The 20,891-nt window shown below is 44.3% G+C and overlaps 2 protein-coding genes across 6 annotated transcripts in view; one reads left to right on the top strand and one right to left on the bottom strand.

Moving 5' to 3' along the window:
- The window catches only part of TRIM71 (tripartite motif containing 71), a 52,399-nt gene extending 35,846 nt beyond the window's left edge, over nt 1-16,553 (top strand). Inside the window, exons 2-4 of the mRNA XM_081883191.1 lie at nt 758-925; nt 6,913-7,047; nt 9,685-16,553. Coding sequence (XP_081739317.1) covers nt 758-925; nt 6,913-7,047; nt 9,685-11,136 — 1,755 coding nt within the window. The 3' untranslated portion in view covers nt 11,137-16,553. The remainder of the gene's footprint in view (nt 1-757; nt 926-6,912; nt 7,048-9,684) is intronic.
- A 1,842-nt stretch (nt 16,554-18,395) lies between these two features.
- The window catches only part of CNOT10 (CCR4-NOT transcription complex subunit 10), a 43,690-nt gene continuing 41,194 nt past the window's right edge, over nt 18,396-20,891 (bottom strand). For all 5 annotated transcript variants that reach the window (XM_081883238.1, XM_081883237.1, XM_081883239.1 and 2 more), the window contains exons 16-19: nt 20,618-20,653; nt 19,419-19,546; nt 18,964-19,039; nt 18,396-18,692 (exon numbers count right to left, since the gene is read on the bottom strand). In XM_081883238.1, coding sequence (XP_081739364.1) covers nt 18,538-18,692; nt 18,964-19,039; nt 19,419-19,546; nt 20,618-20,653 — 395 coding nt within the window. In that variant the 3' untranslated portion in view covers nt 18,396-18,537. The remainder of the gene's footprint in view (nt 18,693-18,963; nt 19,040-19,418; nt 19,547-20,617; nt 20,654-20,891) is intronic.

Consider the following 20,891-nt stretch of genomic DNA (forward strand, 5'->3'; position numbering starts at 1 on the left):
GGTCAGCAAGATTTATCTTGCCTGGGCTGGATCGGTTCTGCAAAGATCCCTCTGTGGGCCGGATCGTGCACATGCCCACGATTTTCAGCATCTGCACATGCGCAGATGCGATTTTCGGCACCGTGGAAGCAAGTCCCCGTGCCATGCTGCGCCAGTAGCTCAGTTTGGGGGCGGCTCATGGGCCGGTCAAATGCTTCAGGCCCATGGGCCTTAGGTTACTGACCCCTGCTCTAACCACTACACCACACTGGCTTCCTACAGTACTTCTGCTATTGGGGGGGGGGCAGCTCTATGAATTAAGTAGGTAAATAAACGGGGGGAAAGCAAAATGTCAGAGAAGGACCTGAAATGTATTTAGCTTGAATTTTCAGTTTGAAGCTTGACTTCATTTTATTCTAGATAGTTATATTTCAAGTTTGATCGTGTTGTAAAGGGCTTTGAGATTTTTCCCCCTTTAAAATATAAAGCAGTATAGAAATGAAATCAGCAATAATAATAATTCCCACCACGGGGGGCAGGGGGCGCACCTGGACATTGCATTGTGGTGACCAGGTTTACGGGGCCATTTGGCAATCAGCTTATATATCTTGAGTTTCTGCATCTGAGTGCCTTAGATGGCATCGTATTGTTGACATCAGAGGAATCCCTGTGATTGTTCACTAATCTTACAGGTGACAATTGCTAACCGTTGTTTTTAAAACCCACTTCTGGGCTAGCTTTTGTTCACCCATGTCTCCTTGGCCCATCTCTCTTTCAGGTGCTGCACTTCTACTGTGACACTTGCTCTGTCCCCATCTGCCGGGAATGCAGCATGGGACGTCACGTGGGCCACAGTTTTATCTACCTCCAAGATGCTCTGCAGGACTCCAGAACTCTTACCATCCAGCTACTAGCCGATGCTCAACAGGGTCGCCAAGCCATTCAGGTAAATGTACAGTCATACCTCATGTTACGTCCGCTTCATGTTACGTTCTTTCAGGTTATGTCCAGCGGCGACCCGGAAAGGGTTACTTCCTGGTTTTGCCGCTCGCACATGTGCAGAAGCGCAAAAGGACGTCACGTGCATGCGCAGAAGCAGTGAATTGCAACCTACATGTGCACAGACGCGCCGCTGCGGGTTGCTCTCTTTTCATGTTGCGAACAGATCCCATTCACAACCAAAGGTACCACTGTACAAGCTGCATGGCGGGCTGCAGATATTGTGGCTGTTCCTTGAACACCCAGCGGCCAATTTCTATAATCAACTGCAAGTAATAGTTGTCTAATCCAGAGGCTTTCAACCTTTTTGAGTCCACGGCTCCCTTAACCACCTACATTCTTCCTGCGGCACCCCTGTGGGGCTCAGGAGCCCAGTTACGTCACCCCTTGCCTGTAGAGCTGGCAGCCTCTCGCCCTTTTTCGAACACCCTCCCTTGTGGAGTGTTCCCTCAGCCTCCTCTCCTTTCCCTTCTCCTTGGGAGTCCTCCAGGCATCTGCTGCTGCAGCCTGTGGTCTCTGAGCTGCCCCCCTGCCCCAAAGAGTGGTGCCTCCTCACACTGCCCCACAGGGGCTGGGACTTGTCTGTCCATTCCAGTGGTATAGGGGTTAAGAGCGGTGGACTCGTAATCTGGTGAACCGGGTTCGCTTCCTAGCTCCTTCACATGCAGCTGCTGGGTGACCTTGGGCTCGTCACACTTCTCTGAAGTCTCTCAGCCTCACTCACCTTACAGTGTTTGTTGTGGGGGAGGAAGGGAAAGGAGAATGTTAGCCGCTTTGAGACTCCTTAGGGTAGTGATAAAGTGGGATATCAAATCCAAACTCCTCCTCCTCTTCATTCACAACAGCAAGGGCTGGTGGACTGGCTGGCTGGACTCCCTCGTCTGCTTGCTTGCTTCCTTGCTTGCTTACTCCAAGGCTGCCTCAGCTCCTGGCAACCAGTACCCCCTGGCTAGCCCCAGAGGCACCATTTGCTTGCGGAGCTTGTAGCCAGGGCTGCAGTAAACAGCTGTGCAAGCCGTTGGAAGAGACGTGAGAAGGGAAGGAAGGAATGAAGGCCAGTGTTGCCCAGGGCACCCCAACAATCATTCAAAGCACCCCAGGGTGCCACATCGCATTGCTTGAAAACCACTGGGTTTAGGGAAGAAGGGCTGAATATAAATACAATAAATAAATATTAGGATTAAGGCCTCAAGGTCTGGTATGCCATAACTCCCGTTTCCATCTGAAAAATGGCACAAAGCTTTATATTATGTTACAAGGTATGGGGAGTAGGGTTTCTGGGCACTCCTCTTTCTGCTATAAACTGATGCCACAAAACAAGTTAAACAGGTATAGCTCACCTCTCCAGAAACACTTTCTTACTTTATATGGGTGGTATTGCTCTGGTTCTTCCATCTGGAATGCAAGGGGCATTATTTCCTAGATCTTTGGTATTCAAAGAAGCACTATAAATGACTTGGAATGATTCGTACAAGTACTGTATTTCAAACTGTGTTCACGAGGAAAAGGCACTCTCACTAAATAGCACCACCTGGTGGCACTAGAGCTCATAAGAATCCATTTTTAAATTGATTTTTGCTGATTTAAAAGTTATGGGAATGTGAGGGTTCCATTAAAAAAAAAATGTAATGGAGAGAAGACCTTTTCTTTAATTGTGGTGCTGCATTTTCAGAGAAGAATGGTTTAAAACAATGAATGGCATTAGCTTGCAGAAACTTAGTTGCAAATTATCACAGCATCACTTGGGAAACCTCAAATGTTTATAAATTCAGCTTAATACTAACTGGCCCAGTTCTGATATGCTAAACTACAGGTAAAGGTAAAGGGACCCCTGACCGTTAGGTCCAGTTGTGACTGACTCTGGGGTTGCGGCGCTCATCTCGCTTTATTGGCCGAGGGAGCCGGCGTTTGTCCGCAGACAGCTTCCGCGTCACCTGGCCAGCATGACTAAGCCACTTCTGGCAAGCCAGAGCAGCACACGCTGGAGCGGTACCTATTTATCTACTTGCACAGGCGTGCTTTCGAACTGCTAGGTTGGCAGGAGCAGGGACCGAGCAACGGGAGCTAACCCCGTCGCAGGGATTTGAACCGCCAACCTTCTGATCGGCAATTCCTAGGCCCTGTGGTTTAACCCACAGCGCCACCCGCGTCCCTATGCTAAACTATGGTTTGGTACTATTTTGCTTGAACTAACCACAGTTAAGAGTAAACCAGAGTTTCCCAAGTTTGAGTATAACAGGAAACTGTGCTGTGCTTTATTCAAAACTGAAGAAGCAGATGTTTTCAACTTCTTTCCCTCAAGTACTATGGAAGTAGGGAGGGGGGAGGAATAAGTCTAAGTTTTGCCATTCCCATAATGCTCAACTGGGCATCAAGTAGACAGTTAGAGAAGAATCTGTGCATCCCCAATCCAGGAGAAGCTATGACAGCAGCTACTGTGTCAGTTCCTAGTAAGAGAAGTTATTTTAAGGCTTTATTTTCACTTGAGCAACCAGCCCATTGTATTCCATCAGCAAACTCTAACGTCAGCATGAAATAGACATAAAAACTGGCCTGGAGGTTGATCTGTGGCTGATTTGCCCCCAACTCTGTGTGTTTTAATGTCTCTTAAATCACAGTGACTTGGTTTATACATGCAGCAGATGGATAGCTCAGCTGGTTAAGAGTGTGGTGCTGTTAACACCAAGGTTGCAGGTTTGATCCCCGTATGGGTCAGCTTCATATTCCTGCTCTGCAGGCGGCTGGACTTAGATGATCCTCGGGGTCCTTTCAGTCTATAATTCTGTTATTTGTACCAGGATGGAGGTAAAGATTTACACGTTTAAAAACTACCCTACATGCAGAAGTAAGGCATGCAAGGAAGAAGGTTAGCATGACAAGGGAATGGTTCAGAATTTCCTCCTCTTCCAGACATTTGATAGAATATGATCCGGTTGGGTCTTATGTTGGTGTGTTGTAGGTAAGGTTTTGCTTTTCCTGCAAAGGCTGCTATTCAATGTGTTTGATTGGTTGCTAAACTGTTGAAAGTTTTTAAGCAATTCTGTATGGTTTTTAAACGTTATTGAGGGCCTCCTATAAGCTGCCCTTTATTATGAGACATTCATTCATTTACTGTGCAAGGCAACATTTAAACATGTGCCTTCTTGCTTTTCATCTTGACATGGTATGCACAGGAAACCTCTTGATGACGGTGCCTGTATTTGAAAAACAGGCTAGAGCAAGGCTGCCCAAACTTTTTCCAAAGAGGGCCAGATTTGATGAAGTGAACATGAGTGAGGGTGAGCTTTTTTTAAGGATTGAAGTTGTTGAGCATTTAATACAATTTTACCCCAAAGTTGTTGAGCTTTTTTCCTGCCACGGGGCCTGGATTAGGCCCCTGAAGTGGACTTTGGACATGCCTGGGCAAGAGGCAAAGAGATCTGCCACGTTGGTTGGAAGTGGCCAGCCCTTTGTACTTATAGCATCAGCACTGCTGCTAGTCGCTGTGTATCAATGAGGAGACTTCAGGGGGAAGGGATCTGAAAAAGGCTTCTTGGAAAACCCCATAACTCTCCTCCTGATGGAGCCTTTTAAAAGAAAGCCTTGATCCTTGGAATGGTGGCGGTGCATTTTCTGCTTCACTTTTGCGACAAAGGCCAGCGCTTAGTTGCTCAATGGGCCCCCTGGATAAGAGAAATGAAACAAACATGCGGAATTTCCATTTTTGTAAAGAAACATCTGCAAGGGGGAACAGCACACCAAATGCTGCTGCTGCTCGAGGCTTAGGCACCAACTCTCTGCAACTGGGAAGTTTTCATGGAGAGATCTTATCTCTCTCCTTTGTTGCAAAACTACAGCTATCTCAATGTAAATAGATATGTTGCTGCCCCAATAAATCACTCTCTTTGGAAAAAATTCTCCCCTTAAACAATAGAAGCCCCAAGGGTATGAACTTGTAGGTTTTCAACCCTTCCCCCCACCCTCAGGTGAATTCTACTTATCTACCTTTGTTAATCATGCGTTGCTCGTAAATCTAAAGCTTAAATTTATAATAATCAAAGGAACAAATGTCAGCGTAGCTGCATCTTCAGCAGTGGGGTTGGTAGTAAAGTGACTAGGGCTAATTCCCCCGATCCTGAAGCTGCTAAAAAGGAGCATGCAAATATTATAATCTTTGCTGAAGGCGGCATCAGGCTTAGAGTGTGAATGTTCAAATTAGTGCTAGTACCTACCGTATTTTTTGCTCTATAAGACTCACTTTTTCCCTTCTAAAAAGTAAGGGGGAATGTGTGTGCGTCTTATGGAGCGAATGCAGGCTGCGCAGCTATCCCAGAAGCCAGAACAGCTGCTTTCACTGCGCAGCGATCCCTTTTGCTGTTCTGGCTTCTGAGATTCAGAATATTTTTTTTCCTGATTTCCTCATCCAAAAACTAGGTGCGTCTTGTGGTCTGGTGCGTCTTATAGAGCGAAAAATACAGTAATTAACCTGAAACCACCAATCACTTCTTATAAGGTTAATATTAGATGCCTGACTTAACAATGCACTACATAAGCACACGGTTTGCTTGCTGTGCTGTGAGCCACCCAGCATGGCTGCAGAAACCCAGCTAGATGGGCGGAGTATAAATAATAAAACTATTATTATTGCTTTATTATTGTCTCTTTTGGATGGAGGGCAGCGGGAGGCAAACATTGCACTGAGCTCATGCTCTCTTTGTTGCTTAAGTTGTTCAGTGCACTTGGAGCATTGCTGAGTGTTGGCTATTACTTGGGGAGGGGGACAACAACCAACTGTTTATATCAGGGGCCAGCAATTTTTTCCAGCAGGGGGCCAGTCCACTGTCCCTCAGACCTTGCGGGGGGGCCAGACTATATTTTGAAAAAAATAATGAACGAATTCCTATGCCCCACAAATAACCCAGAGATGCATTTTAAATAAAACGACACATTCTACTCATGTAAAAACAAACTGATTCCCGGACCATCCACGGGCCAAATTTAGAAGGCGATTTGGCCGGATCCAGCCCCCGGGCCTTAGTTTGCCTACCCAAGGTTTATATCCTGTCTTTTCTACCAAAGAGCTTATGGTCCTCCTCTCTCTCTTTTATCCTCACAACAGCCCTGTGAGGTAGGCTAGGCAGAGAAGTAATGACTGGACCAAGGTCACCCAGAGAGAGTTTCATGTCTGGGTGGGGATTTGAACCCAGGTCTCTCCCCCAGCCCTATTCTGGCACCCGAACCGCTCTACTGGTTTTCAAATCCCTTCTGAAAATGAAGGAAGGGAAAGTGTGTGATGTCCAGGAGATGAAGCCTGCCATTTGTCAAAATGATGGTGGTCTTGTAAGCTGATATAGCATTGGGCTAGGGGTGTTCCCTAAGAAATATTGAAGAGCCAATTCTCAATTTTAAACATCTTGCTGCTATTGAGTTGGAGGGTGAGGAGGAGGATGACAGCAGGAGATAGAGGGCCGCAAGACATGTTAAAGCCTGGGTCTAAAAAACCCACTGAATTAGACTAATGGTGCCCTATTTGTACTCCCTCTCCTTTCTACAATGCCTTTTAAAAAATTTGAAAAGTGAAGAAGAATCTACAAACATCCCAAAGAAATGAGACTTTCGGGTTTTGACAGTGTGCTTTCTACTCGCTTCTTGCTGACGGATCATGTGTAGCTGCTTACTGTGTGTGTGTTGAATTGGAGAGAGCTAGCCTGGCCCGGTCATGGATAGAAGCTCCCTCCCTCTTCCATTGAAAAACCTGATGGTTATCTTGGTCAAGTCTTGAACACACTAACCTTGAACTTTTTGCCCCATGCTGTGGGAATTGGTGATGTATTGGTCACTTTCTGCTTCAGTTCCAGAAGAGTTGTATTGCACGAGAAATCCACCGTGTGCTACTGTTGAATCACATTGACTTAAAAGTTATTTTTGTTTCTTTCTCTCCCTCTTGCTTTTTAGCTCAGCATTGAGCAGGCCCAAGCTGTAGCAGAACAAGTTGAGATGAAGGCAAAAATGGTACAATCTGAAGTGAAAGCAGTGACATCTAGACACAAGAAGGCCCTAGAAGAAAGGGAGTGTGAGCTGCTATGGAAGGTAAAAAAGAAAGAAAAAAGACACAGGGCATGCCATCTGGTTCATGAACCACAATGGCACACTTTATTGTCCCTTGGCAAATGGGACGGGGCATTCCCTGCTGATCTGTGTCTTGTTTAAACAGCTGGTTCTCTTGTTTGCCTTCACAGTAAACGTGTTATGCTTACCCATCTATAAAAGGAACAAGAAAAAAAAAGTTCTGTGAAAGAGTAGCTGAATTCAGACAAAGCACTAAACTATGGTGCCATGCCAACATTGCTGGAATACAGGTTCCATCATTCCTGAGCATTGCCTGTGCTTGCTGGGGCTGATGGGAGCTGTAGTCCAAAGCAACTTCTGGAGGGGCACCATGTTGCCTGCACCTGTATTAAACATAGGTTAGTATTGCAGGAATGATGCTAGACTTGCCCTGGTGAATGAGCTGGTATACTTCTCTTCTGTCATCCAAATCTTTGCAAACTCTGACTGATCTCAACTGTTCATGGAAACCAGCCAGCTGCATAAACCGTAGTGTGACGTCTTGTTTCCAGTCACAGTAATTTAGATGCAACTCTGATTTGTTAAGGTTTGGATGACCTAGCAAGTTGTGGCTAATTTCAGATGGAAGTGAAACTTTCTAAACTCTGTGCTGAAGGAGGAGAGGGCCTGGGAGAAGCTGGGTTCATTCATGCAAAGCTAAACTGTGGTTTTAATGTTCCTTCTGAACCAGCCTATTCTCTGCTAGACCAAACTGGCTATCATCCAGTCCTTGATAAGTTAAACATGGGAAGTATATAGAGCGATAACCCGCCCCCTAATGTGAAATGTAATTTAGTTTTTACAGCAAATTCTGAACACTACAAAGCCATGTATTCTTGCTACAAACTACTTCACTATTCTTTGAGTGTGAAACCCTGTGTAAATAAAACTAGTAGGGCTGGAAAATTATGGGACGCGGGTGGCGCTGTGGGTTAAAGCCTCAGCGCCTAGGGCTTGCCGATCGAAAGGTCGGCGGTTCGAATCCCCGCTGCAGGGTGCGCTCCCGTTGTTCGGTCCCAGCGCCTGCCAACCTAGCAGTTCGAAAGCACCCTCGGGTGCAAGTAGATAAATAGGGACCGCTTTCTAGCGGGAAGGTAAATGGCGTTTCCGTGTGCAGCTCTGGCTCGCCAGAGCAGCGATGTCACGCTGGCCACGTGACCCGGAAGTGTCTTCGGACAGCGCTGGCCCCTGGCCTCTTGAGTGAGATGGGCGCACAACCCCAGAGTCTGGCAAGACTGGCCCGTATGGGCAGGGGTACCTTTACCTTTACCTTTTAGGGCTGGGAAAAAAATTAAAATCTATTTTGGACTATCATTTTAGGCTGTATCAGGGGAATTTACTTGGACCCCAGGTTATGGGTGCCCAGTGTGTGTGATGTCATAATATCACAGTGTCACACGTGCCACCGCTGCCTCAGAACTTGAATTCTGGTGGCACCGGACATCAGGTTCCGAGGTCTCGCAAGGCCTCAGATGGCATCTCTGACGTGTCTCGAGGCCTCAGATATGACTTCTGGTGCTTCAAGAGGCTGAGCACCCATAACAAACTTTTTGTGGGTGCTCAGGCACCCAGAGCCCCCTCTAGTTGGCGCCCCTGGGCTGTATATAGGTGATTTTCCTGATTATAGTGACTTCAGGCAGATAGGAGGGTAATTTTACCCCAACCCAACTTTAGAATGTCTTACTCTTTCCCTAAATACACAGCGTGCTAGGTATATCTTTGTGGTAACATATCTAACATATCTAACATGTTACGTCTTAACTGGGGCAACATCTAATATGTTGCCCCAGTTAAGATGTTACACATAATAGGGATAAATGTAATCTGAGAGTGGGCCCATCTCGTCCTTTTCTCTCAAGTACCTGAGCTTTCACATCTACATGAGGGGGTAGTTTTAATGGGACAATATAGATATTTTTGAGTGTCTGGGGGCGGGAATGCCACAAACATTCAGCAACTCCCTAAATAACATTTTCCTCACTGTCATGCCTACCATTATTGCAGTGGAAGAGATGATTTCTGTTAACTGAGGTGCATTTGTCAACACATAAGAATTCTGTTTCTCTTTAATATCTTAAATACACAGCTCAAGCTGCCAACAGCATTTTTATGACATCCTAGAGACAAAGGATGCATAATTGTGTTTTTTTGGGAGGGGGCATAGCTAGCTGGAAAACAAAATGGCAGCATAATTCTGTGTCTCCAATCGCCCCAAGACAAAATCTAAGCAGAGTGGATCCTATTGACATCTGACCAAAAAGTTTTATACAGCCTAGATAAGGTGATGATCCAAGGAATATGGGGACCAAAAAGTAAATCTGCAAGTTTAGAGCTTCAGGAGGAAATATATGGAGCCCTGTTTGAAGCTTCAGAGGAGGCCTCAGACACCGACATGACCAAAGGCAACATGAAAACCCACAAAGGTGGGAAAGTGGCTGCCATAATGGAGGAGGACAGAGACTCAGAGGAGTACATTAATAAAATAAGGTAGGCCCTGGCCTTGGACCAAAGAGCAGCCCTAGATCTATTTGAGCAGAAATTCCACATGCTTTCTAACAAACTTGTCAGATACTTCTCAAACAGCGTACGAATTGTGTCTCTGTGTTACCTTCGTTTTAGGTGGAGAAAATCCGCCAAGTGAAAGCCAAGTCCCTCTACCTGCAGGTTGAGAAACTGCGTCAGAATCTAAACAAGTTGGACAACACCATCAGCGCAGTGCAGCAGGTCCTTGAGGAAGGTCGGAGCATGGATATCCTCCTGGCTCGCGACCGGATGCTCGCTCAGGTGCAGGAGCTGAAGAACGTCCGAGGCTTCCTGCAGCCCCAAGAGGACGACAGGGTCATGTTCACTCCTCCTGATCAGGCATTGTATATGGCCATCAAGTCTATGGGGTTTGTCAGCAGCGGGGCCTTCGCTCCTCTGACCAAAGCCACTGGAGAAGGTCTCAAGCGTGCACTGCAGGGCAAAGTGGCCTCTTTCACAGTGATCGGCTATGACCACGACGGGGAGACGCGTCTTTCTGGGGGAGACATGATCTCTGCCGTGGTCATGGGGCCCGATGGAAATCTCTTTGGGGCAGATATTAGCGACCAGCAGAACGGAACCTACATCGTCAATTACAGGCCGCAGATGGAAGGGGAGCACCTGATTTCGGTCATGATGTGCAACCAGCACATAGAAAACAGCCCGTTCAAAGTCACCGTCAAGTCAGGGCGCAGCTACGTTGGCATCGGGCTCCCGGGGCTCTGTTTTGCCAGCGAGGGGGATAGCGAGGGCAAGCTGTGCCGCCCCTGGGGCGTCAGCGTAGATAAGGAAGGTTACATCATCGTCGCCGACCGCAGCAACAACCGCATCCAGGTCTTTAAGCCTTGTGGCGCCTTCCACCACAAGTTTGGCACCTTGGGCTCCAGGCCTGGCCAGTTCGACAGGCCTGCCGGCGTGGCCTCCGACTCCTCGCGGCGGATTGTCGTGGCCGACAAGGACAATCATCGCATCCAGATCTTCACCTTTGATGGCCAGTTCATTCTGAAGTTCGGGGAGAAAGGAACCAAGAACGGGCAGTTCAATTACCCGTGGGATGTAGCGGTGAACTCCGAGGGCAAAATCCTGGTGTCCGACACGAGGAACCATCGGGTTCAGCTCTTTGGGCCTGACGGAGTGTTCCTGAACAAGTACGGTTTTGAAGGGGCACTCTGGAAGCACTTTGATTCCCCGAGAGGAGTGACGTTCAATCACGAAGGCCACCTGGTCGTGACGGATTTCAACAATCACCGTCTCCTGGTCATACACCCCGACTGTCAGTCGGCCCGTTTCCTTGGCTCCGAAGGCACAAGCAACGGCCAGTTTCTGCGCCCACAAGGTGTGGCCGTGGACCAGGAAGGCCGAATCATTGTGGCAGATTCCAGGAACCACCGCGTGCAGATATTTGAGCCGAATGGCAGCTTTTTATGCAAATTTGGCACTCAGGGAAGTGGCTTTGGTCAGATGGACCGTCCTTCAGGTATAACAGTCACCCCAGATGGCATGATTGTTGTGGTTGACTTTGGAAACAATCGCATACTCGTCTTCTGATCTGTCTTTAATCTATACTTAAGAAGAAAACTGTCTCAGGGAAAATCCTTTTAAGAAAACACACAAACACACACACACACACAAATTGCAACGTTAGTTTCAAACCTACCTCATCTTTAATTTTTTTTATAGATGAATGTACTTTTATCTACCTCATTATATTTGTGTTCCTTTTACCTCCACAGTATACACAGTGCAGCATAAAATTAAACTACTACTTCTCCCCACCCCCCACCCCCGGATGTGGGGGCATTCATGGTTTCGTGCACGCTAGCTGGTTTGGGCAGCAAATCCTGTAGACTCTGCCAAAAAGGCACACACTCTCATCTTTAAAAAGAAGAAAGAAAATCGGTAGTTTTTAGGTATTTTTAATTTTGTTGTTCTGATCATACTGTGGGGAGTTTTGTTTTATGGCGGTGGTGAAGGGGTCCTGTTTTTAGATGCTGCTGCAGCAGAGAACTTGTTCCTTGTTCTCCTTTATTTTCTTTTTAATACCTCAGTGCATTTGACATACTGTTCAGCGTTAAAAGAGTTGTCGTTTCCAAAAGGCTTTGGTCTTTTTTTGCAAGTGGGATGGGGTTCCCTGGGCCAGGGAGGGTAGCCCAGGTGGTTCTTCATTGGTATTTGCTGTTTTGCATGTATTATTATTTTTTTGTAAAAAGAAAAATGCAGTAACCCCACAACACAAAAGGAAGCTGCTTAGGAAAATGCACAAGGCGTTATGAATATGTTTAGCTTCTCTTTATTTCGTGGCTTTGGACACGGGTCCAAAGACGCATGTGGTAAATGTCCTCCTTGTATGTGGGACCTCTGGAAGCAGCCCTCCTTTCCCTCCTCACTGCTGGGCAAGCTGCTCTCCAAACTTGGAAACGTTTAGAAGTTTTACCTCCAAGGCAGCATGAGGAGGTGCTGCCTGGGTGTGCGGGTGATTGTGTGTGAGGGAAGCCTCGAGAGAAAGTGGCTTCTGTCAAAATCTCTGGATCATAGTTTTGGTGCCACTTATTCTCGAAAGGTGCGCGAGGGCTTTCTTTTGACCGTGTGCTTCTCTCATAGCCTTCCTCTCCCCCCCCCACCCCCAGTCTTTATAAAAAGATATATTTTTGTCTGTGCGTTCTCTTTCTCTCTCTCTAGATTTAGACATAGCTCTCTGTTACAATACACATGGAAAGGCAATGAGCTTGGGCCGAATGTTCTGTTTTGAAGGCATGCGCTGGAAGAATTTACTTTTTAGAAACCAAGCCTAGTTTGTGCCTCTAGACATTTATAATTGTTCAGATATAAACAATGGAACTTTGGAGATTCAGGGTGTTTCAGTCGCTCCCCGGTGAAGGAAAAGAGACTGTAGTAACGAAATCTGAGCTTTTCATAAAGCTCCCCTTCTTGGAAATTCATCTTGCCAGAACACCCATGTAGCACCCTCTCTCAGGGACAAGATAATGTACAGAAAGAGAACCACCCTAAAATCTACCTCATTTGTTCCAGCGCCAAAGAATGCCATGTGAAATGGGGTGCAGTATCTTAAACCAAAACTAGGAGTTCCTTGAATTTAATCAGCCACAGAATTTAGCACTGAGAGAGGTGAGATTCTTAGACTTCTTCAATAAGCTCCAGATTTCAGGTTTTGTACCGAACCATAGGAATGCAATTCCTCCATGTTGTCCTGTTGAACTTTCCAGTTCTCACCTTAACACTGTACATTCCTCTATACAGATATTTGGGAGGAAGCCTCATTGGCCACCGTGGGGCTTACTCTTGTGCAAGTGTGTGGTGGGATTGTAGCTATTCCCTTTGCTAAGGTTATCTCAGGAGACATATCTGTCCTGTTTCGTTTGTGTCTCGACTAGAATCCTAGTTGGAAATCCAAAATATTAATAAGGTGGATGTTTCCAGCATAGTGATGAGACTTTGTAGCTTTTTTGTATCTATCCTTCGTTATTACTGAGGAAGAAATATGCTGTACTGATGTCACATGAAGGCTGAAATGTGGTCCAGTTAATGTATACGAATGCTCTACCATATGCCCATTATTGGCAATTTTTTTAAAAAAAAATTCTAGGGATTTCAGTACTAACAAAGATGTTGTGAGTTGCACTTTGCGTATTTTCTTAGAAACTAACTTTTAGAAACAGGAAGCTTGAGTTTTGTCTTTCCATTGAACCGCAGCCCACAAAATGCAGAAAACTTGCATCCCTTCCCCCAGCAAATTTGGATGGTCCAGGAAGAATGTAGAATTGGTGAGTGTCTGAACTCTAATGTTTCTAATAGGTTTAATCAGGTTAGTTTGAAACATTGCCTTTCCTTTTAGCCAATACCAGCATCTCTGAAGAGAGTGCATCAAAGCCTGTTAGGATACTGGGTTGTTTTTTCAAAAAAGAGCTGCGATAGTTTAAAGTGGGAAACTGTTCTCTACAGTCACTGAGAACCATCGCATCCTTGGCAGTGAAATTCACTTTGGGTTCTCATTTCCTCCCCTCCTCGTTTGTAGTGGGCCTGATGTTGTGACTTCTGAGGATGTCCACACACTACGTAGCTGGTTAGTTGCAAAGCATAGTTTAGTGGAGATGGGGGCATGGACTAAGCAATCTGTCAGTGGCACTGTAACCGCAACTGTACATTTTGTGCCACCTCTTCCAAGAATCCATTGCAACCTGCTTGGAAGGTTTTCTGCCCCCTCTGTGTACACCAAAATACCATGTTTTCGTCTGGAAAAGGGTAATCTGTGTGCTTTTAATAGAAGACCTGCCATTTAACTGCTCATCACAGTACGTCAGAAATTGCTGTCTAAATTGGAGGTTTGTTGGTTCCATGCAGGGTCGCTGGAGACTTGATTTTGTGCTTCACAGGAGGCCGGCGTATGACGTTCGAAGGCATTGCAGATTAGATCATTTTACTTGGGACTCAAGTTGAGAAGTAAGGTTAGCCTTCCTGATCTAGCTACCAAAGATAACTGGTTAAAAAGCTTTAATTATAGAGTTGGCAGAATCCCGTGTGTGTGTGTCTGTAAGGCAAGCGTTTGTCTTCCTTCTATTGATGTTACCCTATTTGTTTTTGGATGGGCTTCTCTTAAAATAAGCTACTTTTTTTGTTGAGTAAAAGTTCTCTGTGCTGTGCCATCCCATTTTGCTGTGTAAAACTTTTAGGTAGCGGAATAGAATTTTGAGCTTTGTGACTTTTGTATGTTATTTGCTGCACAAGCTTGGAGAAGCCAGAAATCTCTTTACTTGTAGGAAAGAAATGGTGTGTCGTTCTTCCATAAATACACTACTTCTACTGGTGGATCGAGATATCCGCAGTTTGGCAGAAAGAAAACCGGGGTGGGGTGGGGGGAAGCATCTGATAAACACGTTCAGCTTGCATATCAAAATGTTTTATTTTAAAAATGCTGCTGTTTGGCTACCCTGAGTGACTCCTGTCAGTAACTGCAGTTGGTGTAGTGCTAAGCACATGTTACCTCACCTAAAGTATTAGTGTACTTCTGACATAGGAGTGTTTATAACGCTATGAAGCTAAGTAGTGTAATAATACAGGAAACATTTAATGCCAACATAAAATGCCCCTTAGGGGTTTGGGTTTTTATTGGGTATATAAGTGACAGGATTTAAACTCCATCTGTTTGCATGTTCATGGGCTTTATACAGCAATCCAGACACAGGACTCAAGTACAAAGCAGAACTACCAAAAAGTGCGTAAGCTGCAAGCTACAAACATGTGCTTTGTATAAGTCTTCTGAGCTAATAAACCTGGTTTAGGCAAAATATGTTTTTTAAATGCTTTCTAAATTTTGTGCACTAAACACTTGAATTTGAGCTGTTATAAATTGCAACTCCCCCCCCCCCGTCCCAAATGCATTCTCCATCAAATTATCGCTACGCTCCTGATTAAGCTTTATGAATCAAATATCCTGCTAAATAGTCTTTTTAGTTGATGCTGAAAGCCCAGTAGGAAGTCATGGTGCTGAGCAGCAGTACTTCAGGTGGCAAACTTTGGTACCCTTAAGTATAACTTATTTGGGGAAACCATCAAAGGAATACTATAAGTGGAGGTTGCCATGGAGACCTAAAATATATTAAAAATATGTTCTCCCTAAACCTAGTGAGATCTGGGATCAAGGGGGACATTTCCTTATGGCATTGCAAGAGATTGGTGTGGCCTGTTTTAGTTAGTTAAGCCAATATTAATTTATTAAAGAGGAGAGGTCTCTGCTTGATTTTAGCCATATCTCAATATTTCTTTTGAAGATCAGGAGATTCCTATGTTTAGTTCTGATTTAAATTAAGAAGTGCCAAAGCATTTTTGTGTGGAGTTGTGTTTTGTGTGTGTGTGTGGTTTGTTGTTTTTTACGTAAGTATATCCAAAGGTGCCAAAAGGTAATAGGGTATTAAAAAGTAAGAAAAGATGATGTTTAGACATACACACAGTTTGGACTGTGTAAAAAGTTAACACTGGTACTTGCGTTAGACAAACACTGTTTTTGGTCCTTGAGTCCTCAGGAAACCAGCAGAACCCAGTTTGCTGTGGTACTAGATGCCTAAAAATGTAGAATTTAAAGTTATACCTCACTTTGATGAAAGAAGCACAGTATCTACCTCAAATTTAGCACCAGAATGTCATAGAAGAAAATGGTTTTCCACCACGAGGAGAAAAGGGATTGACCACAAATAGCATTAAACCAGAGTGGTACAACCCCCACCCCACCTCGATGGCCACACTAAAAAGTATAAGAGACACTTTGGAAATCTCAGGCAAACAAACCGATAACCCTTCGCCATTAACTGGTCTTTATAAGTCACAATCCCTCCCCACCTTTCAGTATTAAGACACAGTGGACTGGCCAGTAAATTGGGTCTTGCATAGTTCTTGTGATTACAGGTCTCTCTGCTAGAGGGAAAAACTCTGTTTGCTGATATCTACTGGTTAGTTTGTTAGAAAACAATCTTGTGGAGACCTGATACACCTGCCAGGAAAACTCTCATTATCCGTTGAGAATGTATGAAAGGAAGTAATATTCTCCTACATTTCAAAATGATGATATGTGACAGGACGGGAATGAGATTGTGGGTTATTCTGTTAATTTTTGGAACAGGACGTTTTGGCAGTGTTAAGATGCTCACACCAAAGGTAGTTCAGACTGGACTGTCTCTTCCATTGTTTTCCATATTTAACAGCAAAGCTAGAATAGAAGCACACGATGGATTGCTGTGATTGTATCTCCTAAATCTTTGCCTCCTCCTCTGTCTTTCTTATAAGTGGGATTGGAGAAATGAGATTTGGATAATGACTCCAGTGGGTACAGACCACCACTAGAGATCATGCTATGTTGACCTTGGCAAGATTGGGATGGTATTGATTCTCTTCTCTCCCCAACCCTTCCCCATCATTGTTTAACCAGTAATGGTTCTTCAGGAAGAATTTTTTTTTTTTTTTACTAAAGAAAGCTTTGTTGTACCTGCATGGTCTTAGACCTCTTCAATGATTGTATCAACGTACAAACTCAGGTTGCCTTTTAATTTTGTTTGTAGCTCCTTTGTCAAGAGAGCTTTGGTGACTGAATGTTAAGTGTATGTAGTAGAATAGATGGCGTTCTTTAAGCCGCCAAACTAGAAAAATTCTTTTGTAGCGTTACAGAATATTTCTCAAGTCTAGGTAGATTCTTTCCCAGGGAGAGCTTCTTGGTTTTAGTCTCTTCCCCTTACGACATTTTTAAAAAATAGTTAATGTGCGCAAAGTCACCCAAGCTTGTGGGGGTGACTCTTCTTACTGTATGTGATATTTTCTTGTATTGTGCCTCACCTGTTGTGCATCTATTTAGATGGTGGTACATTTCTAAACAGTTAAGGCACTGGTCCTTGATTAAAAAAAATTAAAAAGCATGTCCAGTTTTTTTTTCTATGCCTGAACACAAAGTGGGTGGTCTAAGACCAAAGAGAATGCAGACTAAATTCTTCCATTGGCTATATAGTACAACTTGATCTTTGTGAATCAAAGTTGCTCAATCAAGAAATTTAATTTTAGGACAGTCCTATGATCCCTTTAAAAGGCACCCCATGGTCCGTAGGATAGAGATTTCACTCTCAGCTCGAGAAGGAGGCCTTACCTTTGAATTGCAAATCCTCCTGTTGTGGGTGCAAAAACCACTGGTGCTATTACATACCGTGGGTGGCTTTGGATACATGGGATTCAACACCCCCCTCCCCGAATGAGAGCAGGGAAGTACACCAGTCCTAGAGCCGGTTGCTTTTTAGTAAATCTCTGCTGTCCACTTCCAGGTAAGCAGCCTAGCTAAAGTCCCACAATACAAATATGGGCATTGTGCATAGCTTGATTTGGTCGAGACAATTATTCCCTTCCTTCAGCTGAAGCCCTGTATCTTTTTAAGATTCGGTCAGCTGGTGTTCTGAACTCCAAAGTTGCAGAGCACAGCAGAACAGGTGAGGCACAAGCTTTGTTTAAACGGGCTAAAAAAATAAAGTTAGAACTTGCGTGTTTTTAATGGAGGCTTCTGAATGTATCTTTGTGGTCCGTGGAGAAGGCTGAAGAATGTAGCAAGGGGACAATGTATCAGCTACTGGCAGCCTTAAAACAAAGTCATTCTCTCTCTGGACTTTAAAATGTTTCTATGCAGTTTATTTTATTTTTGTTTAATCAAATAAATGTGAGTTTCACTTCAATTGTGGTTTGTCTTCCATTTCTCCCTACCCCCCTTTTAAATGAATGTATACCAAAAACCATCAGCCCTCTAACTCCAAGAAATTCATGTGGACTCAACGCTGGAAAGCAGGTTAGCCTATATTACTTGCTACCTCTTGCTAACAGCCTACTCTTGAAGAACTGATGTTTTTCTTCCAGTTAATGTGCTTTAATTCATCCTCTATAGGAAAAGCCCTGCACTTCTATGATGGAAAGTGTTTTACCAGCAGACACCCCAACGTGGTGGGGTATTCAGCTAGCTGCAGGTACAGTTTGGTCACACCATCACTTAATCCTCCTGAATGCAACAAGGCAATGCATAACGGAGCAGAGCTAACACCTTGATCTGTGTGGGCTCATACCATATATACAAGGTAAACCTACTTAGGCATGCAGCAAAAGCATGAAAAGGTGTATTTCATACCTCCTAAGTAGATGGGGGGAAAAGGTCAAAAGGGCTACTCTATACATAGCTCTGTATCTTTTAATTATACAGCATCACAAGTGCCAAGCCAGGCAACTGCCAAGCAGAACGAATGCTGGAGAAAGGGATAAAGTGAATCTACAGTATGATGTTTTTGTTTGTTTTAATTAAAAATTCAAACCAACACACTTCAGAACAACATATGCAGTACCACAAATGTTTTTATATATATATATAATTACAAAATTTCCAAGTGGTCCCTCAAAGGGCCAATTTTCACCACAGCTTCTTCACTTCCTCTGAGCAGAGGTGAATGCAGGCATTTGAATAGGCTGGACCAGGTGTGTTGGCTGAAACACAGGCTTCTTCCGCATCTCAGAGAGCATTTTCACTGTAGGAAGAAGCTGGTTTCTTTTGATGATCTGCAGTGCCAGCTGTGTGTTTCCTAGAAAACAATTTCAGACTTAAAATATAGATTTTGTGTTACTCTATAAATAGCAGCCTTCCACAGAGTTAGGGGAGCGAGTGCCAAAAACAACCCTCCCTTTTCCACAGACGAGCCTTTCTGTCAGGCGAATATAATCCAAGGTGCTCGGGCTGTGGTGTTCTGAAAGTCACACGACTCCTAAACCTTATGGCTTCGTGTAGAAGAAAGTCTGTAAAACATATCAAGAAATAGCAATGTACATTCAGGAAGATTTGGGTTTGCAACTTACCATTCTGAAGTTCAAGGTATACAGCCAGCAAGATGGCCTCAGGTGGGATCTCTTTCGGATGAATCAGTGAGGCAGCCTTATAACAAAGTAAAAACATAAAAAATTGAATTAATGCATGAAAGAAAGCCCTCCACTTTAGACTGTGCCTTAAATTATTGCAAATGCAAAAAAAAACAACCTTCGCTAGAGGCAGTGGCTTTCTGTCTTCTGAACGAAGCATTGCTTTGTCATTTGGGAGACAAAGGATTTTTCCAACTTAAAAATCCCTGGTGCCGATTTCATGATTAAAAGTGTTGTTTTTCCACCCAGTCCATCACAGGTTAACGTTTGGTGACCGTGGGTGAGAAAACCTTGTGCTTCAACAAGGAAAAGTATCAGAACAACTTGTGGGACCATGATATTACAGTTTGTTGTATTTGGGTGGTTTCCCCTAGTGAAAATGCCATAAGACTCACCTGGTGCAGACACTTCCGTGCTTTGTCGTACTCGCTTCTCAAGCAGTAGGCGCTTCCAAGGTTGAACAGCATCATGGTCCGTGCAGATGTGACAGAACTGGGGTAACATTGTGGGGTTTGCTTGCCAGCTTACAAAAGATGCAAAAACACATTTGTCAAATGCATGAGCTCCTGGCTAGGAGATGACAACCTGGTCTACCCCTAGTTGTTCTGCTGCAACACTGAGGGAAGCCATGGCTTGATTTAGCTTAGTATGTCATCCAAAATGAGGCTCATGGATTAGCTGTCATAGATAAACCATGAACCATAAGCCACGGGGGGGGGGACACCTTTGTTATATATATAACTGCTAAACCTCAAGTCTGGGTTTGGATGACAAGTTGCAGCACAGCAGAACTATTGGGGGGGAAGTAAAACAGATACAATCTCCTTCACTTGAGCCTGTGTGCTTACACTTTTGGGGGAAGCCCATATGCATCTCCAAATGTTTACAGCCACTTTTCTGGGGAGCTTCTATGACCAACAGCTCCAAGATGCATATTTACAATGCAGAAAGGAAAACTACATTTAGGTGTTTGCACATCAGTGTCCATCAGTATTTTCAGCATCAGAGTGTCAAAGCCATTTCCTTTGGTATGGAGCTTGGATCACTTGCTTGCACCAGCTGGAGCTACTCTGCTCTGAAAACATGCAATATATAATAAAGGCCGGAAGGAGGAAGGTGGTTATATGGTGAGCTAATGGATGCATGGTTTCTCCTTTGTGGCAGAGCTGAATTTGTGAACTTCCCATTCATTATACAAGTCCTCCCACGAGTCATATGCCCTGAGTGACGGTCCCCATGGTTTTAATTTAAAAGTAGCTTCTTAACTGGAATAAAAGATCTCTAGGCTAAAATATGTAACAAATCAAGTGATGCCAGAAATAAAAAGGGAGCCCTAGGAAGGGTTCCCCTCTCACTCTTCTACGAAATATACTTCTTAGGTACAACAGCTGCTTTATTAGGTAACTTAAGCAGCGATGTTGACGGGTTCATGCAACACACCTCAGAAAGGACACATGAGCATTTCCTGGATTTATAGCCCACCCTGCTCCTCAGTAAAGGAAGCGCAGAGACAAAGTTTTCTATCCGGTCTTGCACTTAAGGCATAATTTCACATATGTAATTACACAGAGTAAACAGGGAGGTGAGTACTTACAGGATTCCATTGCTTCATTTTCTCCTTTCTCAGATCCTGCGGAGAATACAAGCAGGAAGGCATCGTTTAGTGAAATCAACATTTTAACACAACATATGCTTTAGACAAACAACAATTAAAAGATGATTCATGACCCCCATTCCAAACAATTTGGTTATATGTTATTAAATATTTCATCAGCATTCAGTGCAAATATGACGAATACAGATACAGGCATACTTGGAAATCTGTTTTTGCATTCCACATGTATTTTGCACTGCGGACAGTGCATACA

Source organism: Podarcis melisellensis (genome assembly GCF_964234715.1).
Source record: "Podarcis melisellensis genome assembly, chromosome: 12".
NCBI classification, from domain to species: Eukaryota; Metazoa; Chordata; class Lepidosauria; order Squamata; family Lacertidae; genus Podarcis; species Podarcis melisellensis.